The 24,035-nt window shown below is 31.6% G+C and overlaps 2 protein-coding genes across 2 annotated transcripts; one reads left to right on the top strand and one right to left on the bottom strand.

Annotated features, from left to right (window-relative positions):
• The first annotated feature begins 2,066 nt into the window (after positions 1-2,066).
• On the top strand, positions 2,067-2,513 carry LOC107022236 (uncharacterized mitochondrial protein AtMg00810-like). The gene has a single exon (XM_015222907.1). It carries the CDS (start codon positions 2,067-2,069, stop codon positions 2,511-2,513), a length of 447 nt encoding a protein of 148 aa, XP_015078393.1.
• A 15,209-nt stretch (positions 2,514-17,722) lies between these two features.
• LOC107022887 (protein DETOXIFICATION 49-like) lies at positions 17,723-19,460 on the bottom strand. The gene has a single exon (XM_015223463.2). It carries the CDS (start codon positions 19,397-19,399, stop codon positions 17,840-17,842), a length of 1,560 nt encoding a protein of 519 aa, XP_015078949.1. The 5' UTR covers positions 19,400-19,460; the 3' UTR covers positions 17,723-17,839.
• Positions 19,461-24,035: the final 4,575 nt, after the last annotated feature.

The following is a 24,035-nucleotide window of genomic DNA, read 5'->3' as shown; positions in this document are numbered from 1 at the left end:
CTAGGTTTGCCAAAGTTGAAATTTTGTGTATACAAAATTTGTGAAGCTTGTGTTAAAGGAAAACAAATTAGATCATCCTTCAAGTCAAAAGAAGCAAGTGACATCATCAAGAGTATTGGAGCTGCTACACATGGATTTATGTGGACCTTTGAAGGTTCAAAGTAGAAATGGAAAGAAATACATTCTGGTGATTGTTGATGACTACTCAAGGTATACATGGACAAGATTCCTAAGATCAAAAGTAGAAACACCTTAAGAGTTGTTAGTGTTTTTCAAAATGATTCAAACAAATTTTAATCAAGTGATTGTTGGAATTAGGTCTGATCATGGAACTGAGTTTGAAAACTCAATAATTGATCAATTCTGCATGGAAAATGGTATAAGTCACAATTTTTCTGCTCCTAGAACTCCTCAACAAAATGGAGTAGTGGAAAGGAAAAACAGAACCTTGGTAAACATTGCAAGGACCATGATTATTGAGTCAAATCTTTCTCAAAGTTTCTGGGCTGAAGCAGTCAACACAGCATGTCATGTTACTAACAGATGTCTGATAAGGTCTTTAATGAATAAGACTCCCTATGAGTTGCTCAACAACATAAAACCTATGTTGAGTTATCTTAGGGCATTTGGTTGTAAATGTTTTGTGTTGAACAATGGAAAAGATGATCTAGGAAAATTTGATCCTAGAAGTGATGAAGGAGTGTTTGTTGGATACTCTTCCTCAAGTAAAGCATACAGAGTTTTCAACAAAATAACTCAATGTATTGAAGAAAGTATTCATGTTGAGTTTGATGAAGATTAAAGTTTGAAAAGTGATGCATCAAAACATGAAGATGAGTTGATTAAGCTGTTTAATTCACTGAAAATGGAAGGAAGTGAAGCTGGTGCAAATGATCAGTTGAGGAATGACAATGATAACGATAATCATAGTCTATCTGAAAAGGCAGATGAAGTTGAAAAATGTGAAGAGGGACTTGGTACCATTCTGAACTCCAGTTAGAATACCTCAAACTCTCCAGAAAATGATGAGTTCCTTGAAGAAGAAGAGCATATTGATCAGCTCAACCAGTCGACTTTTGAGACCAGGATGGAAACATAGTTCATCACATCCACTTGATAATCTTATCTCACCCTTGAACTCTAGAACTCACACTAGATTAAAAATAAGGAATCTAATTGCATTCTCAGCGTTTATATCATCTATTGAGCCTAAGAATGTGAAAGAGGCATTAGGTGATGCAGATTGGATCAATTCAATGCAAGAAGAACTTCATCAGTTTGAAAGAAGTAAGGTGTGGTACCTGGTTCCTCGACCTGTTGGCACAACAGTGATAGGAACCAGATGGGTTTTCAGAAACAAGCTTGATGAAAATGGTGTTATTACTAGAAACAAATCCAGATTAGTGGTTCAAGGTTACAATCTGGAGGAAGGAATAGACTATGATGAAACTTTTGCTTCTGTTGCAAGGATGGAGGCTATCAGAATTCTAATAGCTTTTGCAGCATTCATGGGATTCAAGTTGTATCAAATGGATGTCAAGAGTGCTTTTCTAAATGGAGACTTAAAGGAGGTGTTTGTTAAACAACCTCCTAGGTTTGAGGATGCTGAGTTACCAGATCATGTGTTCAAATTGAATAAGGCTCTATATGGTTTATAACAAGCCCCCAGAGCTTGGGATGAAAGATTGTCAAAGTTTCTGTTGAAAAATGGGTTCAAAAGAGGGAAAATAGACAATACCTTGTTCTTATTAAAAAGAGAACAGGAATTGCTTATTATTCAGGTATATGTGGATGACATAATTTTTGGAGCTACATCAGAGCATTTGTGAGAAGAATTTTCATCAATAATGGGAAAGGAGTTTGAGATGAGCATGATGGGTGAATTGACCTTCTTTCTGGGGCTACAAATCAAGCAATCATCAAATGGAATCTCAATCAGTTAGGAGAAGTACATTAAGGAGCGGTTGAAGAAATTCAATATGTTTGATTCTAAACCTATTGATACTCCTATGGGAACAAACTCTAAGCTTATAACAGATGAATATGATTCTCTTGTGAATTAAACCATGTATAGGGGAATCATTGAATCCTTGTTGTATCTGACTGCTAGCAGACCTGATATTGTATATAGTGTTGGAATGTGTGCTAGATTCCAAGCATGTCCTCGTGATTCACATTTGAAGGCTGCAAAACGAATTCTAAGATATTTGAAGAAGACAGGGGATCTGGTCCTTTTCTATCCAGCAGGTGACACTTTTGATCTTGTTGGTTTTGCAGATGCTGATTTTGCTGGTTATCAAGTTGACAGAAAGAGTACTTCTGGAATTGCCCATTTCCTTGGATCTTCACTTATTTCTTGGGGAACTAAGAAACAGAGTACTGTAGCTCTTTCAATAGCCGAAGCTGAATATGTAGCAGCTGCTGCATGCTGTTCACAATTGTTATGGATCAAGCATCATTTAGAGGATTTTCGTGTAATCATCAAGGCTATTCCCCTTATGCGACAATACTAGTACAGTTAGTATGGGAAAGAATCCAGTTCAACACAAGAGGACCAAGCACATTGATGTTAGACATCATATTCTGAGAGACAATGTTGAAAAGGGAAATATTGTGCTTACATATTGTCCAACGGAGGAACAAATTGCAGATATCTTCACTAAGGCTCTTAGCAAAGATCAATTTGAGAGTAATAGGTTGAAGTTGGGCATGATGACTTTGCACTGATTTTCAGATATTCAATAGTTGAATTCCTTTGATGGCTAAACTTGCAGTGCAGGTATCCTTTGTGTCAATAATATGTTATCTGAGTTAGATCATTTTTGGTACCTATTATAGGTATACATTCAGGAAGGACTAGCAAAGCAAAGACATGGCTAGAACAGTTGAGGAATGATGATAAAGTTGTGTTATGAGATCTGGTCCCAGTCGAGGTTAGCATTTGTACATTAATTTTAAACTGAGAAAAAAAATGACCGTTGATAAAGCCAAGTGTCAGTCATCGGTCATTCTGACCGTTAGTCCCATCGCTTACTTTTTAAGCGACTGTCAAATCAAGGGACCTAGCACCGTTTCAATTCTTTTTAAACTCTTCTTCTTTCCTTTTTAATTCTTAATCTGTCTTGCAATATTCCTTCACTATAAAAGAAAAGGGGAGAAGAGAAAAGACTAAATCTGGTTTTATCCCTTTTTCTTTTTCTTCAAAACTGTTACTCCTTTCTTCTTCTTGACAAAATGTCTGATCCTTCATCCGCCTCTAAGCAAATGCTTACAGCCCTTAGTAAGATTGAACCTATTGCTTTCTATTCTCCTTCAGTAGTAGGGTCTAGGTCTAATATTCCGTCAAGTTCTTCCCAAGATATTCCCAAAAATCCGTTTCACTCCATAGATCTGAATAGCTCAAGTGTTCCTTCTGGACCTGGTCCTCATCATGAAATGCTTTCAGATGCTTTGTTTGAAGGAGATTTGCCAAGGAACAAATCCTCTGAATCAAACATTCTTGCTGCAAGTGAAGAGCTGGTGATTGAGAGTCTTTCTATGATGAGAGAGGAAGTCAGGGTCGAACAAAATGAACCTTTTCAAGGTGAAGAGATCAGAGAGACTCAACCTATTTTTGATAAAACTCCAGACTTTGGGAGGTATCCATCTTCTAACTCCTCTAATTCAGCCAGTGATGATGAATCTATTCAGTGGAAGGTTGAAAAGAGAGATGTCAATGTATCAAAAAAGGCAAAAAAAATGTGGTGGAAGAAGTGCCTAGAAGGAGACCTACTACTAGATCTGATGCCAAAAAGTTGATGGCTGATGCTTTGAAAGCCAGTGCAAGGTCTAAAGCATAAATCAGGAGTGCTAGAACATTCAAAGTGTCAAATTTTAAAATGCCTGAGTCTGGTGTCATAGAGGTGTCTGTTGAAGAGACAGAAAAGGGGCACAGGAAGAAGAAATCAGGAAAGACAAAATCAATAGATACCAAAAAGACTGAGAAAACAAAATCTATAAAGGAGAGTTCTAAAGGAAAAAAGAAAAGGTCACAGGGACCTGGTACCCAAAGAAAAATTGAAGAGGAGGTCAAAAAATAAGAAACTGTTGACAATTTGAGAAAGTAGTATGTACTGGCTGGGAGGTTTTTTGACATGGTAATAATCAACCTTTCTGGAATGGACTCACTTTATGACATGGTGGAGATTCAGTCATGGATGCATCTCTTCAACAAAAAATCTCCCATTCTTCATGAAGAGGAAGTGCATGAATTTCACTACAACATTCAATTTCAGGAAGATGGAAGCGTCCATACCAGAGTGAATGATATTGTAGTGCATCTGGATGAATTTCTGTTGGGGAAAATTCTTAGGGTACCCCGAGATGGTACCAGGTCTGTGATTGGGAAAACATGTTCAGTTGAGTTTGTGGCATTGGTCTCGAAGCTTCCCACAACAAAGTGTGCAAGGTTGTTTAAGAAGGTGATGAAAAGTGAGTATCAGTTAGTCTTTGAGTTTGTCAACAAAACTCTACTACCTCGAACTGGAAAGAGGACCTCAGCTACTTCTGCTGATTTGTATGTGATGGAGTTGTTGTGCAAATTTGAACCTCTCAATCTTCCAGGAATCATGCTTGAACATATGTACAAGACTGTCATTAAGCGGAAAGGAATACATGGAATGGGATATGGATACTTTCTTACTGAAGTATTCAAATACTTTAACATTCCACTTAGTGTTGGCAAGGTTGGTACAGTGGAACAAGCTTTTTCAGAAAATACTCTGATTGAATGTGAGTGCATTGAAGGGAAAGGAAATCCCAAGAGCAAAATTGCTCAACTCATAGAAGACCAGGACCAACTCAAGCATGAAGTTAAAGAATTAACTATGCGACTGAGTGGAAAGGATGCTGAAATTGCTATTCTCAAAGCTGAGCTGCTCATTGCACAGACAGAGGGACCTGGTACTGCTGTGGTTCAAGCCCTGGAAAGGGAAAATGCAGAGCTGAGGGCCAAGGTTATTGCTTTGCAAGAAAAAGCAATAAAGGGTAATGATGCTGCAAATGATAGACTCACTCTCATTATTCAATCCCTTTTTCATCAGTCTCCCATTTCTTAGTCTGTTCCAATCTTTTTCTGTGTCTTCCTTGTGTGGCTTGTCTTTTCGTCCTTGTATTCTCAGTTAGTTGTTAATGTATTAAATGTTTATCTTGAAATGCTATTTATATTATTCCCCTGGTGTTCTAGCTACTATCTCTTGTGAATGCTTTCCTTTGTGTTTGATTTCTATAAGGCTTTGATCTTCTCTGATATTATTGTTGATACTACTGGTTTACTGTATCTCTTTTTTATGATGCCAAAAGGGGGAATTTTAACTGATAAGTTGTAGCTGGACATGTTTGTGAGGGGGAATACAGTGAGGGGGAAATTTTTGTGCAATATATCTTATGTCAGGAGGGTGGACAAGTAATTCAGGGGGAACTTGTTATGAAGCTGGAGTGGTGTCTGGAGTATTGTTTGTCATCATCAAAAAGGGATAAAAAGTTATTTGTAGTTTTGATGATGTAACAAACTCAGGGACCTTATGAAGGTACCAGGTTCTCAACATGAATAGCTCGTTGACTGCCAGCTGGAGAAGGTACAGAAAGTGGGTGCATATTTCCCAACGGCGTCAGAAAAGTCAGACCTTTCCAACCAATGGCATGAGTTTAAGGAAAGGGTCTTGTCTATACAATGTCACTTTTCTTAACATTATTCTTTAGTTTTTGCAACTTGAAAAAACACTCTCAAGAACTCATGCAAAGGCTATAGAAAATCAAAGTGAAGAATTATTCTATAACAGCCAAAAACTCAGGCGCATATTTGTGTAGTTGTTTGAGAATGAATATATTCTTTTGGTCTTACATTGTAAACTGTTCCTAAATCTATAAAAGAATCAGTGTGGTGGGTGTTGAAATTCTAAGTTGTCTAGAGTGATAGCTTAGTGGGTAGAATAACTTCTACTTAGGCTTATCAAGCAATAGAGTTATTGCTTGATCGTGAAATTAAAAACTTTTTCTCACATTTGTGTAATTGGTTTTACTTTTGCTTGCGAAGATTAGTGAAACAGTTGTGTAAATCCTGTTAGACAGGTCGTGGTTTTACTCCCTTAAGCAAGGAGGTTTCCACGTAAAATTTCTGTGTTGTTAAACTACATTTACTTTCTGTTATATTCTTGTTTGTGTGTCAAGGACCTGGTCCATTGACTGATAGTGGACGCATAGATTCTAACAGGGGTTATTGAGGAATTGTTGGAGAAAAGATTTGGGGTGGGTTGAGAAATATGTGAAGAAAAGAAGGGCCAAACTAAAGGAGTTATCTAGCTACGTATAGTCAATTTAAAATAGGTCCCATTTGCCAATTCTATTACACAACAAAGTAAAAGGTAAACATGTGATATGTATTTATGGTAAATCATTACAGTTTAAATAGAGGAAATTTTGCGAATAACCACTAAAAATAATTTAATTAGACTCTATATCTATAGTTTGCAAATTACGATTTGTAGCTTTATGTTAGAGGAAGGAGAGAGGCGAGCAAGATCGGTAGAGGGAGGAGAGAGGCAAATGAGAAAAGGCAGAGAGTAGAGAGGTGAATTGTATTTGTGTATCCATTAGATAATTGTATATATGTAACATGTATACATATGCATGTATTTGTATATCTGACTGGTGAGATTGGGAGAGGAAGGAGAGAAATGAAGGAGAGAGGACAGAGTGAAGAAAGACGAATTATATTTGCATCTATGTGATATAATTATATATGAATATGTATATTTGTATTTGTATATGTATAAGAGGCGAGAGAGAGCGAGATGAAGAGAGGAGAGAGGCGCATGTAATTATAGCAAAAGAGGTTGTGTGTGGTAACTAATTCAAACTATAACTATGTTAGCTAATTAACTAGTATATGTTTACTTATTCGCGTGATTTTTTCATTGCAATTTGTAGCTATATATAGGATTTTAAAACAAATTTCTCTCTCCGATCTCCCTTGCCTCTCTCCTCCCAATGCCCTCTCTCTCTCGCCCCCACCACTCTCTCTCCATCCCAAACAACTGCGGCCCAAAAAGCATTCCTTATAAATATGACAATTGTATTTTGTATTATGTATCAAATGTATTCCATATCAATTGTGTGTGTGTGTGTATATATATATATATATGGAAACTTACATAATTATACTATAATAAAAAAATATTTATCATTTATAGCAATAATATATTTTTTCACTTGATCAGTTTTAATTCATTTATAATACAAGTTTAATACATATTACAAAGAACAATTTATTATTCACATATAATACAACTTTTAATGATGGATAATACATTTAGCACATATTTTAATACATCTGTCAAACTTTTACCAAACAGACATAATATATTTTTAATAAACAATGATAATTCATATATATTGCATATATAATTCACTTTTAATTCATATTGCATATTTAACATAATATTGCTATAAATGGTANAATTATATATATATATATATATATATATCATGTATCAACTGTATATGTATTATGAAAATTTGTATTCCCTGTCAATTGTATTTGTCGATACAAATTGTGTTTGTCAATACAATTGATACAATTATATTCTATATATGATACAAATCAATTGTATCAAGAAACTTATACTTGTATTTTGTGTCAATTGTATTTATATTTTGTATCAATTGTATTCATGATATAACAAGTACAATATGTATTCATCCTCTCTCCTACCTTTCTCGATCACGTTCGTCTTTCTCCTCCTAATATGTCGCTAAATACAATTGGTTTTATACAGTCGTATTTGTTTTGATACGAATAAGTTGTATTATTTGTACTTGTGATAAACCTTATAAAACTAATGCAACGTGTATTCACCTCTCTCCTCTCTCTTCTCTCTTCTAGATCTCGCTCGCCTCTCCTCCCTCTCTCAATTTAGCTCGCCTCTATTCTCCTTCTAATATGTAGCCATAATTCGTAACTAAGCAAAAGAATATATTCATTCTCAAACAACTACACAATATGCGCCTGAGTTTTTGGTCTTGTTGCTAGTCTAACCATATTTGGTTCAACTTCCTTATTTTGACCAATTTTTGCCCAAATTGCATATATATATTTTTTAAAAAGATCAACCCTCTTCTCTGCATCACCCTCTCGATCTCTACGTATTGGACATGACTTGTCGTCGCTATGGAACTAACGTTCGTATATGTGGCCATACGGAGAGAGTCCACTAACAACAACGGTGGATCAATGTGAAGTCCGTCGGGTGCTCGAGCACCCAATTAATCTCGTATGAAAGTATATATATATATTGAAATTAAGAAGCATTCATATAAAATTAATATAGAGCATCCAATAAACAAGTGGATTAATAGGCCCAATGGCTCATGGTGGTTGCTTAATGTTGTTTTAGTGTTGCTGAGCCTTGTGTTTGAATATCACTCTTAACATGTTTTTTATATTTAGAAAATTTTTCCCGCCACTATTAAGCGAAAAGAGCATCAATAACTTTAAAATCTTAAATCCGTCACTAACTAACAACACTAGCTTTCTTAAACTGAATATTATGTTTGGATTAACAAACAACTTTATTTAATAAAAATTAATTTCAAATATCTTTATCTAAATAGGTAATTCAACACAGACAACTTTATATACTTGAAGATATTCTTGTCTAAAGTTGCACCTTACACGAGCTTATTTGAAAATTTAATACGTGGAGAAGCTTTCAACTCGATTTTGTGCTACAGTTTCCTTTTGACCTCAAATTCACATCCAATACCCCTCAGCCACACACTCAGACCTTGACTTTACACTTGGAAACAACCATATATTCTCTGGAGTTCGGGTCGAATTACATACAATTCAAACCTTTGCCTCAAACACGGGGTGTTACAAAATCACTTGAATTTAAAAGTGGGATATTACATATAATGAAGCTTTAGTGTGATCTTATGAGTTGTTTAAATTAATTGCTAGAGTGAGATCGAGAGAATAATACTTGAAATTTATTGTTATTTTATTAATAGAAAGATAATTGCGGTAAGTAGAAAATTCATGATATGTAGAGAATTACTACTCTTCACAATCCTAGGTTATTACTCTTATCTCTTAGTTTATAAATTTATCACTTTAGTATTTTTCTAGTTCAGATGTTTAAAATAAAAATCTTAATCTTTGTAACTGAAAAACATATTTTCTTAAATTTTTATGGGATCGAATTTGATTCAAAATTCAAACTATATTTACGCACAATCACTTATCTTTTCTAGCGTTAAATTATCTAATAAAGTCACTAAACTTTATTTTCGTATCAATGAAATCACTCGACTTAGACTTTTTTGTTAATAAAATCACTTAAACATTCATTAGGACGAATTTTGAACGTGACTATAGAAATATATTCATCTTTATCAAATTAAAGAATGTTCCAGAAGGAAAGCCAAGGGAACTTCAATGTAACACGTACACATGAGTTGCATAGCCTTTCACAAATCACAATCATAAAACACAAGTGATAAAAAGTCAACTATTTAGGAACTTATAATTAAACAAGTAATTAATCCAATGGTTTGTTTGTTATCCTCCAGCTAAGAAGTGAATGAATACAGTTGGCTTTATTGTGTTACAACTTGCTACTACAAAATCCACTTCAAATAATATATATACTATTCTTTTATAGAAGATCCATAATTGAAGTCAATATGTTCATGTGGCTTTATAAGCCGTTGAGAAGTAATCATTTCTCTTCTGAATCCAATCAAATCGAAATCTTGCAAATTGTGATTTCTTTAATATTTGCCAAATGGGCTTTAAGACAAACTTTATTTTTTTATGAATATGGAATCCTATTCATTAGATTATTGTCTTTTTTTTTTGGTTAAATATTGCCGCGTAGCTTAATTGTGAATCATTTTTAAGAATTAAAATAATAATATAACGCACATCAGAAGGAAAAACAGATCACCCTTTTTATTATAATAAGACGACCCCCACGTTGTTTCTTAACAGATGAAGCTATGGTCTCATGACAACATATTTTACTATTTTAATTGTTAAGCATCATCAAACAAAATTATTACGTAAATTCATCATTGATACTTGATGTTAAATAAAATGCTAATAGGTAAACGTCTCTGACTCTATAAAAGAGACAAAAAGGAAAAGGGGCAAGAAAAGAAAATGGTGTAGGGAAAGGACACTTAACTAATTTGTGACCTCTTGTTTCCTTAATTAAAATAATACTTACTATTTAAATTGTGTCTTTTCGTTAAAACCAAAAAATGAAACTAAAACATACCTATGTGTTGAATTTTCATGTCTAGGACATGTACTGTGCCCTTAGCAATCAACAAGTTGTGTTGCTAAACCACTTGCAAGTGTTGAGTTGATATATTTCAAATAGGGTTGGCTGCCCTTTTAGATCGATCATTTATAATGTTACATTACTCTCAAATTAATCATGGATGGTCTTCATTAGCAATGCAAATGTTTTGTGCAATCTTATTAAGTGAAGAAATATCTCCCAGATAAGTCTCTACTTTCATTCTATGTATTTTTTTTTTTTGGTATGTATGATTTAATATGAAATACATTTACATGTTTAGTTAGACTAGAGAGAGAACAGTAGTATAGTAATAATATATATTTGATTGATGTGCTGATTGTTTTTAATTTATATATGTGACAAAATTGGCGCCGCGTACATACATTATATGATATATCAATCATCATTTTTCGTTATATTTTTTCATAGGGGGAGTTGAAATGAAATATGGCGAAAAATAATGACCATGACACCTTTTACACTTTTTGTAATTACTAAGATTTATGGGGTGTCATGCCACCGCTTCACAAATTAAAGAATTTTTCAGAATTATATTCTTTATAAAACACTATGTATAGTGTTATAGGTCATATATAAACCTCCTCAACAGTAGTATTTTGTTAGAGAAAAGGCCAAAAAATCATCCCTAGCTTAAATAAAAAATCATCTTCTCTTTTTTTAATATGCTTGAATTGGTGCACTTTTAGTATCTTCACTACCTAACAATCAACTTTTAACAAAAAAGAGTAGTTCGTTTATTTTTTATGTATATTTTATCCTCACAGCAGTTCCAACTCACAATTTAATCCTCACATCTGTGTTCTCACGTGCAGAGTTTGTTGATGTACGTGATAATCTTATTTAAAATTAGATATAACATATTTTTATTATTTATTTATATTTTAACAAATTTAATCCTTCAAAATAAAACTTTTTCAATTAATCAGATCCAAAAAATAATGAATAATTTAGGAAATAAAACTTTTTTTCAAGTCAAATTATTACGATAATTATTTGTCTTAAATTTTGTGTATTCTATTGATAGGAAGGAAGGGGCGTCACAAAGCCAGCAAATTAAAGATTGTAATATTTGATTTCCCCTAGCGTTAAAGCGTACCGTATTAGATATAGATTTAACGTATGTCAGAGTTTGAATACATATTACGTGTGATAATAATATCATACTCAATATAATTTTATAAATAATATATAATAAAAATAGTGTGTACACACAAAAAAATTATTTTTAATAGAACCTAGATTCTCTATGAATAGAAACATGGATATTAAAGGAGCATAAAATCAAATTATGTTGCTCCTTTTTTCAAAATTATGTATCGACTTGTCTAAACTTTTACTGAGATTTAGTATAGTGCGTATCAGAACAAAAAACTATACCTGCACATCATCATCATCAGTAGCAACAATAACCTAACAAATAAAATATTTGATTATGTCACGTACACCGGCCACTTTCTGCTGTTGGTTAATATATCTATTTTTTTTTTTTGAAATAATCATGGTCTAAATATATTTAATAAGGGGTTTAAAATATAAAATAAATAGACTCAAAGGGATTTTCATATCTATTATATATATCTAAAAATTATTTTAAATATGTATAAATTATAATTTTTTTTATCGAAGAGGGTTTTCCTAATTGTAAGGTGGCTCCGCCACTGCATTCAAATATTTTTGTTTTTCTTTAAAAGAAAAAAGAGAAGAATGGGACGGGAAAGAAAAAATGGAAGAGGAGATTACAAAGTGCAAAATCACATCCTCATCAACAACATGAAGGTTCAAATAACCAACAATTAAACTATTAAGATTCTTTATCCAAGTATCTTCAAACCTTTACAAAAATAACTAAGCATAATATATATTATATAACTAGTATATAAATTTTATATATTTAGTCTAACATCAATAATTAAATTTGGCCAACGAGATAAATATAAAAGAAGTCGTATTGTTAATTTTCTAATGCCAATTTCAATGATTCTGATTCATGTTATATTTTTTGTCAACGTTGCCCCATAGGTAGATCAAAACTCATAATCATCATATATTAGAAGTTTATTAAAGAATGAAGATTTAGGACACTCTCTTTAATTTAAAGCTAAGCAAAGGGTCGGAAAAACCTTGAAGAGCCAAGGGACGTACACACATGATTAATTAGATTTGGTAATAAATTAAAATCATAAACATATATTTATTTATTTATATCAATTCAAGCCTGATCTTGAACGTGCAGTCATGAGATTATAATTTTTTTTTATTTTCTAATTTTCTAACTTTGACTTGTTATAATTTTACTTTCAGAGTTGTCGATATTCGATGTCGTCGTCATCATCACTAATATTAATAAATAAATTTGACGGCTTCGTAAAGCCGCATTATTATTTCTCTTGTTGGTTTACTACTTGTTATATTGTTATTAGCTCTTCCTGAGTTTAATAATAATAATAATAATAATAATAATAATAAATAATGTAATAGAAGATTAGGTAAAAGAACATGTTGGGAATTATTGAGCATCGAGATTAATAATTTATTGACCAACAATATGTACTATTAGATATGTGGAATCAGCTGTAAAATTTTATCACTAATTTTTAGCTTATCTGTTGTTAAATATATAGCTATTAGTTAAATTGGATCTTTATAATTTTTGCTAATTCATAGTTAAATGAGATTATTAGCATAACTTTTTTAATGTTTAGCTATGAAATATTATTTGTAACTAATTTCTGATTATTTTCTTTCGATAAACGACCCAAAATTTCAGGGGTGACGATGACAGTTACCTTAGTCTTTTGATAGGTAAGTCAATCTTTTGCCAAACAAAAATAGAATGTATAAACACAAAAGTAATCAAATAGTTGAGTAAATAGTCTTAAAATGTCGGACTTTTTATAAATACAAGAACCAAGTATGTTAAAATAATATCAGTCTATAAATTTGTTTTGATCAAAAATTTTCAAATTCAAAATTGAAATTCTTCCTTTTAGAACTAATAATTTCGAAATCTTCATCAATCATTCTAACGAGTCATAAACAACGCAAGCAACCTACAAAATCGCTCAAACTGGAAAAATAGGTTTTAAAAAAAATTAAAAAATTAGTCATCACGAAACTCATCTAATCAAATATAGTGATGGCGGCCCCCATATATTCTAAACGTCATCACTTAGCTAAGCATTTTTTAAAATATGTTAAAAATGTACGTACATAGACATATCGAAAAGCTGCTGCAATTTATTTATTTATCAAAATATTTCAATTTGCATTTTCTAATAAAGTAAAAGGCTCTCTCATTGTTCTGCACGTATTTTAGATGACAAGTTGCTAATGAAGTTGTCTATATGTCGATCCAACCAAGATAAATTATGTGGGCTTTGGAATTTGACGATCCGTATTCCGATTTTACAAATAATTACCTAATAACATAATTTATTTTATTATATTTTCTACAAATTTTTAATTTTTATCACTTGAAAATATTACAAAATTTTTGTGATCTTATATTTTTTAGATACATCACTTTACATAATGTATTACTCTCTCCTTCCACTATTATTTGTCATGATTTCTATTTTTGGAGTCAAATTATAAGAACTTTGATTAACATTTTAAGATTTATTTTTCATCATATGAATATGTATAAAATTGCAGTTTATAGTACTTTTCGAATAATTTTTGAATATCTAAATTTTTTGTTTAAAATACCGAATTAATGTAATCTAATTTAACTTTAAAAATTAGTCAAGTTGACTTTCGAAATACGTAACGTAACAAATAAATTATGGATGGAGGGAGTAGTTACACTTTAACAAAAATAATTTTTAGCGGCAATAAGTATTGACATTAATTAACATGTGAAAGTCTATACCTGCATTAGTTAATTTCATTAGAACCAATGTCACTAAAGGCTTTAAGGACATATACAAAGAATGTTAATTGTCGCTAAAAATACATATTTAGCGGCAATTAAAAATCAATTTTATATAGTGTTAGATACATCACTTTATGCGATATATCGAGATATTCGTGATGTATTCGAAGTCGAGACGTATCAATACATTGAGAAATATATCCGATCAAGACGTTTTAAAATTTATCCGAATTCCATCAAACTTAAGAGATTTTTTGAATTTGAAAAAGTGTAATTAGGATAAGATGTAATTAGCTCTTCATACTATGAATTTGTGAAAGCTTTCCTTAATTTTATCTACTCAAATAAGAAAGAAAAACTTATAGAGATCTTTAGAAGCTAATTACCTAGATATACGTCGAATTGCAGTATTACCATATTTTAGCATATTCAGATACGTTTAGATGCATGTATCTCGAAATACATGAGGTCAAAATTAAATATAATTTATTCTAGTGTATACAAGTGGATTTGCATATATCTGAGATACATAAATAAATCTCGTTGAGCATCCCTCTCATATCGCTCCCCACTCTTCTATATATATGCTATCATAGATACATGCAAATCAAATCATATACATACACATGCATATGTATGTATTTAGTTTGAGTTACATTCATCTAGAATACATAGACAAGTCTTGTTTGCCTTTTAATATGCTTATAGCAAAAAATCTATATATCTAGGTGTATCCGACTTGAGATCTAGTATGAAATTATTAATAAGTGATAGTTATTTCAAATTATAGGAAAAATGAATACATATGATAAAAATATTTATGTCATTAGGTAGTTTGTCCAATAAAATACAATGACATTTCAAACTATGTAGTAGAATATATCTCAAAGCCAGGACGTGATAGGATATCCAGCAAGAGAATCTCATATTTTTGTATAGACATTTTAGTCAAATGACCATTAAGATAAACTAATTGAATAACGTAGGATAACCTTAATGTCCGGCTTTTTATGTGTTATTTGTGATCCTGAAATCTGAATATCCCCTATTTTTTCTCTTGATTCTTTGGAACCTTAAAGGGATCTTACCTTTTGGGATATGCTTAAGGCTAAATATCTCTAGGATAAATGTATTATCTATATAGTCTAAATGTACTTAAAAATTGATTAATTATGAATCTTGAGTTTATTTTAATTAATTCTAGTTCTTAGAAGAGATCTAATTAGATACCTATCACATTCACTTATTTGTTAGAAAACTAAAATAGTCATAACGTAATGGATAATGTGCTTTAATTTAGAGGCACAATGAAAGCTTGTCTTCCCAAATTATTTGGGACAATGAGGCAATTAATAAATGATGAATGATTCACCTTTTTATTGATGCCATGAGACGTACACCTTTAGGGATGGCAAGGGGAGGTATTTGACTTTTTAAGTCTATAATATGAAGGGCTTAAGAGGCAAAATTAGTAACAACATCATTTGTCTGAATATTTTTAATTACTATAGCCTATAGGAAATGATTGTTATAGAAAAATCTGACGATAATAATTGAAAATAAGCTAAGGGTCTATAGTAAAGTTTAGTTCTAGTCAATATTTTGTGTAGTCCTTTTAGACTAACTACTTTGTTACTACTACTTTTTGCTTCTTTTTAGAAGCAATAAACTAGAAAAGAAGACAGAATGATCCCCTTTCTCTCTTACTTGGTCTGGTGGAGAGGGGAAAGGGTATGTGACTCTACAATGTCATTATAAAAAAATAAATGAATTTGAATGCATGGATAGTATTGTAAATCAAATTTGGGATACTATATGGATCATATAATATTAAAATATGATAGGTGAACGTGAATTATTTTTTGGATCATTTCATCCAAAAACCTTAATACAATGTAACAAACATAGCGATTTGAGATAGTAGAAATTCTTTCAAAAAATTGTTACATGAAACATAGTCTTGTTTTTTAACCGTGTAAATGTTGAGAAGATAAAAGATTAAAAATTAAAATTAATTGAGCCAAGTGTACAAATTACTACTACATTTGTATCAATTTGTATGACTCATATTTTGTTTAATCAATTATTTTATCTTTCATGAAACGATTTATATTCACATATAAATAATTACTATGACTTATTTAAACCACATAAATAAGAAAAGGGAACCATTTAAAAGAAGCAAGAAATCTTTTTGGAAATGAGTGAAAATAAGATTTGACAATAGGCAATATATGGTGATGAAAGCTGTTGCAATTTATGCAATTGGAGAGACCACTCACCTAATGCATCTCCAATGTGTCCCTTACTCTCTTGCTTCTTCCTTACCTTACACAATGCCGTATCATTCTATTTCTTCAACTTTGATTTAACTACTGTTAAAAAAATTGATAAAAGTTTCACATCGATGGTAAATAACATGAATGGATTCTTTATAAGGCTTCGGCAATCCTCCTTTCTTTAAGCTAGCTTTTGGAGTGTGAGTTAGGCCTAAGACCTAATTTCACATGGTATCAGAGCAGGGTCCTGGTTAATGAGATGGGTGGAGTTTTTATAAGGCTTGGACAATTCTCCTCCCTTTGAGCTAGCTTTTGGGGTGTGAGTTAGGTTTAACAATTTGGTGCGATTTATAGATATATATAGTTAACTCAAGCACATTAGTGACTTAAAGTCACAGTCAAACGTCGCCTTAAATTTTAAAAAATCATCAGTAACTTTTATATATATATAATTTATTTCTTCTAATATTATTTTCAATTGATAATATAACCAATCTATATTATCTTTCATGGGATATAGTATTCTAATTAAGTATTTTTGATTTCTACCAGTAATATTCAATATTTTCTAAAAAAAATTATAACATGTTATTATTAAAAAATGAGGCCCTCAAATATTGGAGGCTCATGTATTTTCTTTAGACTGTTGAGCCGGCAGTGAGTACGTACCAAACAGAAGTGTGATCGGTGTTTGCAAACACGTTTATTTTCTTTTTACTTGGTCTTACTACAAGTGTTTCATACACGTTTCTAATATCATTTGGACTTGTAATTTATAGGTTTAACATTTTTTATATTATCTTTGAGACTTGTAATTTATTGTTTAACATTTTGTATATATTGTTTAACATTTTGTATATATAACAAGTGTGTTTCAATTTTCACCACTTCCTTTTCCAAAAAATGAATTTTAGCGGCGCCACTAATTTGCTGTTATGTTGCCAATTAAGATTTTTTTTTGTAAATGTCGTTAAAATTAACTAAATAAATAATGTCAAAGTAACAACTTACATGTATTTGATAAACATGGCGGTAAAGAGAGTTATTTTGACCACGTGAAAAACTTCCATATGTGCAGAATTGGGAGTCCATGCAGAATACTCATGGGGCTTGTCCTTTTCTATAACAAAAAAATTAGTAAATGTGTGACTAAATGGGACAAGAGTGATATTTGTTATGATATAGTTCAACATAAAAAAAAGTTTCAAAAGTTTTCTGCCATACATACATACATCTAAATAAAATAAGTAGCAAAAATATGGTTGGCTTCAGTATTATACATACATACATACATGTAAAATAAAGATAAAACTAGTGTATTAACAGAGAGAATTATCATTGTTTTCTGTTAGGAGTTGTTTAGATTGGTGGATATTTTCATTCTCATCAACCCCACAGAGAAGAGTTGTTCCGGTGAGATGTTTAGCTCTCTCTGCTTGTAAATCCCAATCTGTACGAAGCAAAACCATCAACATTGTTACCATACACGACGCCTGCGCGGCCAACAATCCCAACCATAGACCTTCAAAATCAAATCCTGCATAAAAACTTAGTACAACAGCTACAGGCATTCCCACTAGATAAAAACAAACCAAATTAATATTCGCACCGACTTTTGGCCTTGCACTTCCTCTCAACACCCCACACCCAGTCGTTTGAGGGCAGTTTCCAATTTCACAAAGCCCAATTATCGGCAATACTAAAGACGTCAATGCCAGAATGTCTTGGTCATTAGTGAACATTTTTGCCCAAATCTTCCGTACTGTAACCGCAAAAAACAGAGCTGAAAATCCCAATAGGAAGCTGCCAGCAAGCCCTACAATGGCTGCAATTTTCGCTTTCTTTGGTTCTCTAGCCCCTAACTCATTGCCCACTCTTGTCGAGACACTGAAACTAAGAGATGATGGAAATATGTAAATCAACGACGTCGTTTGAATTAAAATTCCCATTGATGCAACGGTTGCTCTCGGATTTATCAAAACTCCGCACACCAAAATCATGATCTCATACCACCACCATTCCAGGCATACCGAAATACAACTAGGAATCGCTAAATTCAAAAGTTTTTTCCATCCTTTCAAACACTCTGTTGATAAATTCTCCCAAGTTTTCTTATACACACCACTGATGATAATATACATAATTAAAGAGAAAACGAGGTTTAAATTAGTCCAAACAGAGCTCAGGGCAATTCCTTCGACACCTAAATTAAGTTTGGTAACGAGAAGATAATTTATAGGTACGTGGAGAGAAATTGATACAATGGCGCAAAATGTAAGAGGCAATGTTATGGATTGAGTCCTAAGATAAATGCGCAATGGATGAAGAAATGATTGCGCAAATAAATCAGGAAGTGAGTATATAAGGTAGGATTGTGCTTCAGTAGCTATATCTTCGTCTTGGCCACAGTAAACAAGGATATTTTTCATGTTGATCCAAAGTAGCGCGATAGGAAATGAAGTTAAAAGAAGCAATAATATAGTTCTTTGTAAGGTAAGTCCAAGAAGATTGTATCTTTTGGCACCAAAAGCTTGTCCACAAATAGGTTCCATACCCATAGCTAAGCCAGATAGGATGGAATAACCGGTGATGTTAGCGAATCCAACGGCTAGTGAACCACCAGCTAGGGCTAAGCCGCCAAGTTGGCCAAGGAAGAGCATGGAAATTAAGGATCGAGAGTAAAGGAGGAGAGCAGTAAGTATCATGGGAAAAGCAATATTGGCTATGGATTTAGCTTCAATAAAGATAAGGGTAAAATGGGTAGTATTATTTTTGTGATCATGCAATAGGTTTGTTGGGGTTTTAGGGATCAAAAGGGGGAACATGTTGGTGGTGTCTTTGGTAGAGAGTAGTGGTGAACTTGTCTGCTTATTGCACATTCTTTATTAGTTGTTTTCTTAGGTATATATAGTAACAACTCTAAATGATATTTGATGAAAGAGAGAGAGTTGTTAAATGAGTGATTTTAAGTGGAGGAATGAAAGGGGGTTTTTATAGGGACTCTTGTTTGGATGTTGGGTAGCCATCCCACTAAGTCACCATTTGAAAATTTATTTTGTCAATTATATGATTTTGTGTTGAATTTTACTTTTCCTCACTTGCAATTGCAATATATGTAATGCACTTCAACTCAATTGGGAATAGAGTTCGCAAAAAAACAAAAACTATGTTCTTTAATAAGTCTAAAACATGTATATCATATTTTTCTGTTTCAATTTGTTTGTATTACGTTCATATTTAATCCATTTAAAAAGAAATGTTTTTTTTATATCTAATTAGTTTTAATTTTTCATATTGTATTTTAAGATCACAAGATTAATTAATTATTTTATTATCTTCTAAGTATATTTAATTTTAATTAAGACTATAAGATTTTTTTTTTATAAAAAAAAAACTTACTTCCCTAAATTTCACACAAAATCAAATGAATTGTTCTTTTTTAAAATAAAAAAAAAGGAGGGAATATTTTTCCTTTTAACAGAGAAAATAATAATGTACATATTCCCATAAATTGGGACAAAATGAGAAATTGTTAGGTAGTATTATAGAGTAGCGTTTTATATTCAACGGTAGGGAGGGTAGGGTGTTCAGGCCGTACGGATTTAATATTAAAAAATAGATTTGAATTTTTACTTTTTAGATCGAAGAAATTACTAACAAATTAAGATTGTATTTTATGGCAATTGATTTTTTAAACTTTGGATTAATTAGTTTGGATACTCCAGATTTTCACTTTTGACTTTTGAGCCTTTTAAGTTTGCAGGCCACAATAATTCACATCTTCGATTCACCTAATAATTTGTTTTTTAGAATGTTTAACTTTCTACGACTAACAAGGATTTAAGTTACCTTATCGCTCATGCAGTGCAATTTCATATAATAGGTGTAATAGAGATACGACTACAAGTATAATTAAATCTGATAACCAATCCGAATCCATTATAAAAATGAAAAGTATATAATTCATAATCCAAAATATCCATATAGAGGAACTGTTGATGAACAGTAGGATGACTTGAAATACAGTTAATGTACAGTTGCATGAGTTTAGAGAATTTGGCAGGACCTTCATATAAGGGATGATGGAGGATTTTTTGTAGGTCACTCAAGTCGTAAGGCCAGCGACAAAAGCAACTTTTGGACGGTTGCAATTTAGAAAAAAAGACTGACGTTTCTTCGAGTCAAAATTTTTATTAAAAAAATTTAAATTATAGAAGAGTTAATACATGAGGAAGTCAATAATATCATTATAAGACCTGTTATATATATATATATATAAATTTGCTATTACTTTTTTTTATTTTAAATATATAATTTAATTTTTTAATGAAAAAAATTGGCAACTTTTTCGATAGTTTTAAGCTCTGCCCATAGGAAATGAAAAATGGGGAGTAATTAATAAGGAATGTCCAATTCTTTTAGCGGCACGTCTCACCGAAAGTCACCACTTTTAAGAATACCATCTGATATTACTTCTTCACTTATCACTTACTTAGAAAGCAAAGGATCCTCATTTATCCCTTTTTCATGATTCATAACCCCTTTTAATCTTCTCTAGATTCTTTTTGTTTTGTCTGCTAATTACTAATCAACATTTCTTAATATAGCATTCTATTAGTTCACACTCTTTTAACAACCTTACAAATTTTATAATATTTCCGCATGTCTTAATTTAGGTGATATCGTTTTGATCAGAAATAAAGTTTAAAAAATAAAGAAAGCTTTTATTGTGTTTATTAAATTATCTTTATCAAAGTCACTATAGTGCTTACTTTTATGGACTTTCTTATCAAAAAGTGTTAAGTGAGATAAAACAAGGACACAAAGAGGATGGTGTTAGTAATGAATAAAGAAAGATGATATTCTTTTTCGAATATATGTCACATAATTGGAGACGGAAAAAATAATATAACGTCATTTTGTTTAATAGACAAAGACTCTAGCTAGTAGAAGATCAAATGTAGGTATCACGTTTCTTTTTTGTTTTAAATAACCATTTACTCTTTTTCTTGTTGCCTTTTGAGTGTTATCTCAGTTTTTAATTTGTTTTACATTTGATGTCTAGTATTCATATTGAAGTCCAATTAAATTCGCATAGAAAAGTCCCAATGTGGGGGTAAAGCATTCCCCATCAAAGGAGATTTTATACCCATTCGAACTCGACATCTCTAATTAAAACTAAAAAAATACTTATCAATCTATCACGAATATGATTTGTAGTGACATCTTTATAATGTTACATGGAATTTTGAACCATTAGAATTAACCATAAAGATAAGTATGGTACAATGATCAGAATGTCTTACTTTAGTTATCGTTCTATTGCAATAAATAGGTATGGTATCACCCCAAGTACGTACAAAACAGAGGATGCCCAAATTAGTTAGAAAATATAATAAGTAGAAATTTACCAAAAACATATGGAAATCTAATTATAAGAAGGAAACTGAATAAGTCAGCGCACATTTGGAATTGATCTAATTTAAGGAATTTCCAGAGTCCTACTTCCTCATTTTCGTTGCTTAATTTGAGTCAATGTTGCTACAGAACCAAACTCTAAGTGGGAAGCATAGTCACAGATCACAAGTACTCCTTCCATTCCTATTTATGTGTCACGTTTCATTTGACATAAATTATTTTTTTAAAAAAAACATCAAAAATGTTCTTTAATTATTTGTTGGAATATACATTACATCATTTCATTAAAATGACATTTTTACACATAAAAAAGTGAAATTTCGTAGACGAACTAAAACGAAAAGTGTGTTAGGAACATACCGAATACTATACGTATAAGATGTCTAATGGGTAATGTGGGCAGTGGCAGTGCCCTGGTCGCACCAGCAAAAACGTGTTAGTGGGACATAAACTAAAAACGTGTAGAAATTTTGGTTCATTACAATCAAAGTGCCATAATCTATAAAACGCTCTAGACCTTTATATTGACCTCTGTTCATACTACATTTACTTTAATTAATTACTTGTATGATGGATTAATTATGAGTTCCCACTCAAAAATAAAAAAAGAGTAATTAACGTCTTTTTCTTTAGCATTTCAATTATGACCTCATAATAGTTATGTCCGTTTAAGTTTAGATTTAACTCATATAGATTGACAGTATTTGATATTTTTATTCTATTAGCATTCGTAATAGGAAAACATCTTTATTTTTGGATTACAAATTTCAATTCTTATGATTGATTACATGTATTTATCTTATATATGTGTTGACCGAAGATCAATTATGATTTGATTGAGTCAAACAAGAATGCAAAGCAAAATTCGTATGCATAAACAACCGCCCCATTAATTAAGCATATGCATTGTTTTTGGCTTAAATGTATCTAATCTAACCATGCATAGAAGTAAACTCATATTATGTTTAATTAATTCATGAAACTAATAATATTGGCTTTGCAAAAATTCGTGGTCTTTGACTATAAAAAAATAATAATATTGCACTATCATGTTGTTGATAAGACGAGCAAAGAAAAAATGGTATGAAAGGAAGTTACTTTTTGTTAGAATTGATAAAGTTTTCATCTCTTATCTAATATAGGAGTAATGTGATAACATTGCCACAACAAAAGACAAGATAACTGACAAAGTAAAGTTCGAAAAAACGAATATATTATCTACCCTTAATCTTATCTCCTCCCTAAAAGGAAGGTTCAAGTTCATACTAGTAAAACGATTTGACGAATCATATATTTAAATTATACACACTGGACGTTGCAATTAGTTAATATAGTTTCTTGATTAGACCTTTGGTCAAAACTTCAACTCCTAATAATTATCTAAATGAGGAAAATAATAGTATGATAGTTCAAAGACAACGGTCGTAAGTAAGTGAGAATTAAATTTTTTATTTTGTAATCTCCTTCCCGTTTTCCTTTTTTTATACCCAATTTTTATATTTATTTTTTAAAAAAGGAAGGCAATAATAGACTAATAAGAATTGATTGTATGTAAATAGTATCGTGTAATTCTTAACTTGAAGTTTCAGGTTTGACATTTACTAGCGGTGTGGAGTCGCCTTTAGTTTGGTAGGGGGTGTTTATTCCAACAAAAGATTAATTGGTGGTGTAAAATAGGAATAGTGTACAGAACACTAGATGGATATCAAATATAAAGATTAGCTTATAATAGAGATTGAAATGCTTCAATCTACATGTTATGTTATGCTCTCAATTTGCGGTGGCTCTTTAAAACTTTCTTTCAAAGGACAATCAATCGCATGAAGGGTGAGAATAGGGTTAAAATGTTCCCATTTTATAAGCTTCATTGGATCATATAAAATCTTGGAAATTCTCTTGTTGGCTAGATGTGTATGGATCACCCAATTGATGTATCTAGATTAAGATCATAGGCACCACAAAATATAAAAAGATACTGACAAACATTAATATCACATTGGCAAATACAATAGTATAACACTAGTTGTACTCCATCCGTTTTAAAATAGTAGTGTCATTTTTCTTTCTGAGAATCAGTTTAATGAATGTCTAAAGCTA

The sequence above is a fragment of the Solanum pennellii genome, chromosome 6, assembly GCF_001406875.1.
Source record: "Solanum pennellii chromosome 6, SPENNV200".
Classification (NCBI taxonomy): domain Eukaryota; kingdom Viridiplantae; phylum Streptophyta; class Magnoliopsida; order Solanales; family Solanaceae; genus Solanum; species Solanum pennellii.
The sequence above is the reverse complement of the archived record's forward strand: the minus strand, read 5'-3'. Positions and strand labels throughout refer to the sequence as shown.

What these genes read in the sequence shown, in the direction of transcription:
- LOC107022236 (XM_015222907.1), top strand. Translation starts at nt 2,067, where the DNA reads ATGTATAGGGGAATCATTGAATCCTTGTTGTATCTGACTGCTAGCAGA.
- LOC107022887 (XM_015223463.2), bottom strand. Translation starts at nt 19,399, where the DNA reads ATGTGCAATAAGCAGACAAGTTCACCACTACTCTCTACCAAAGACACC.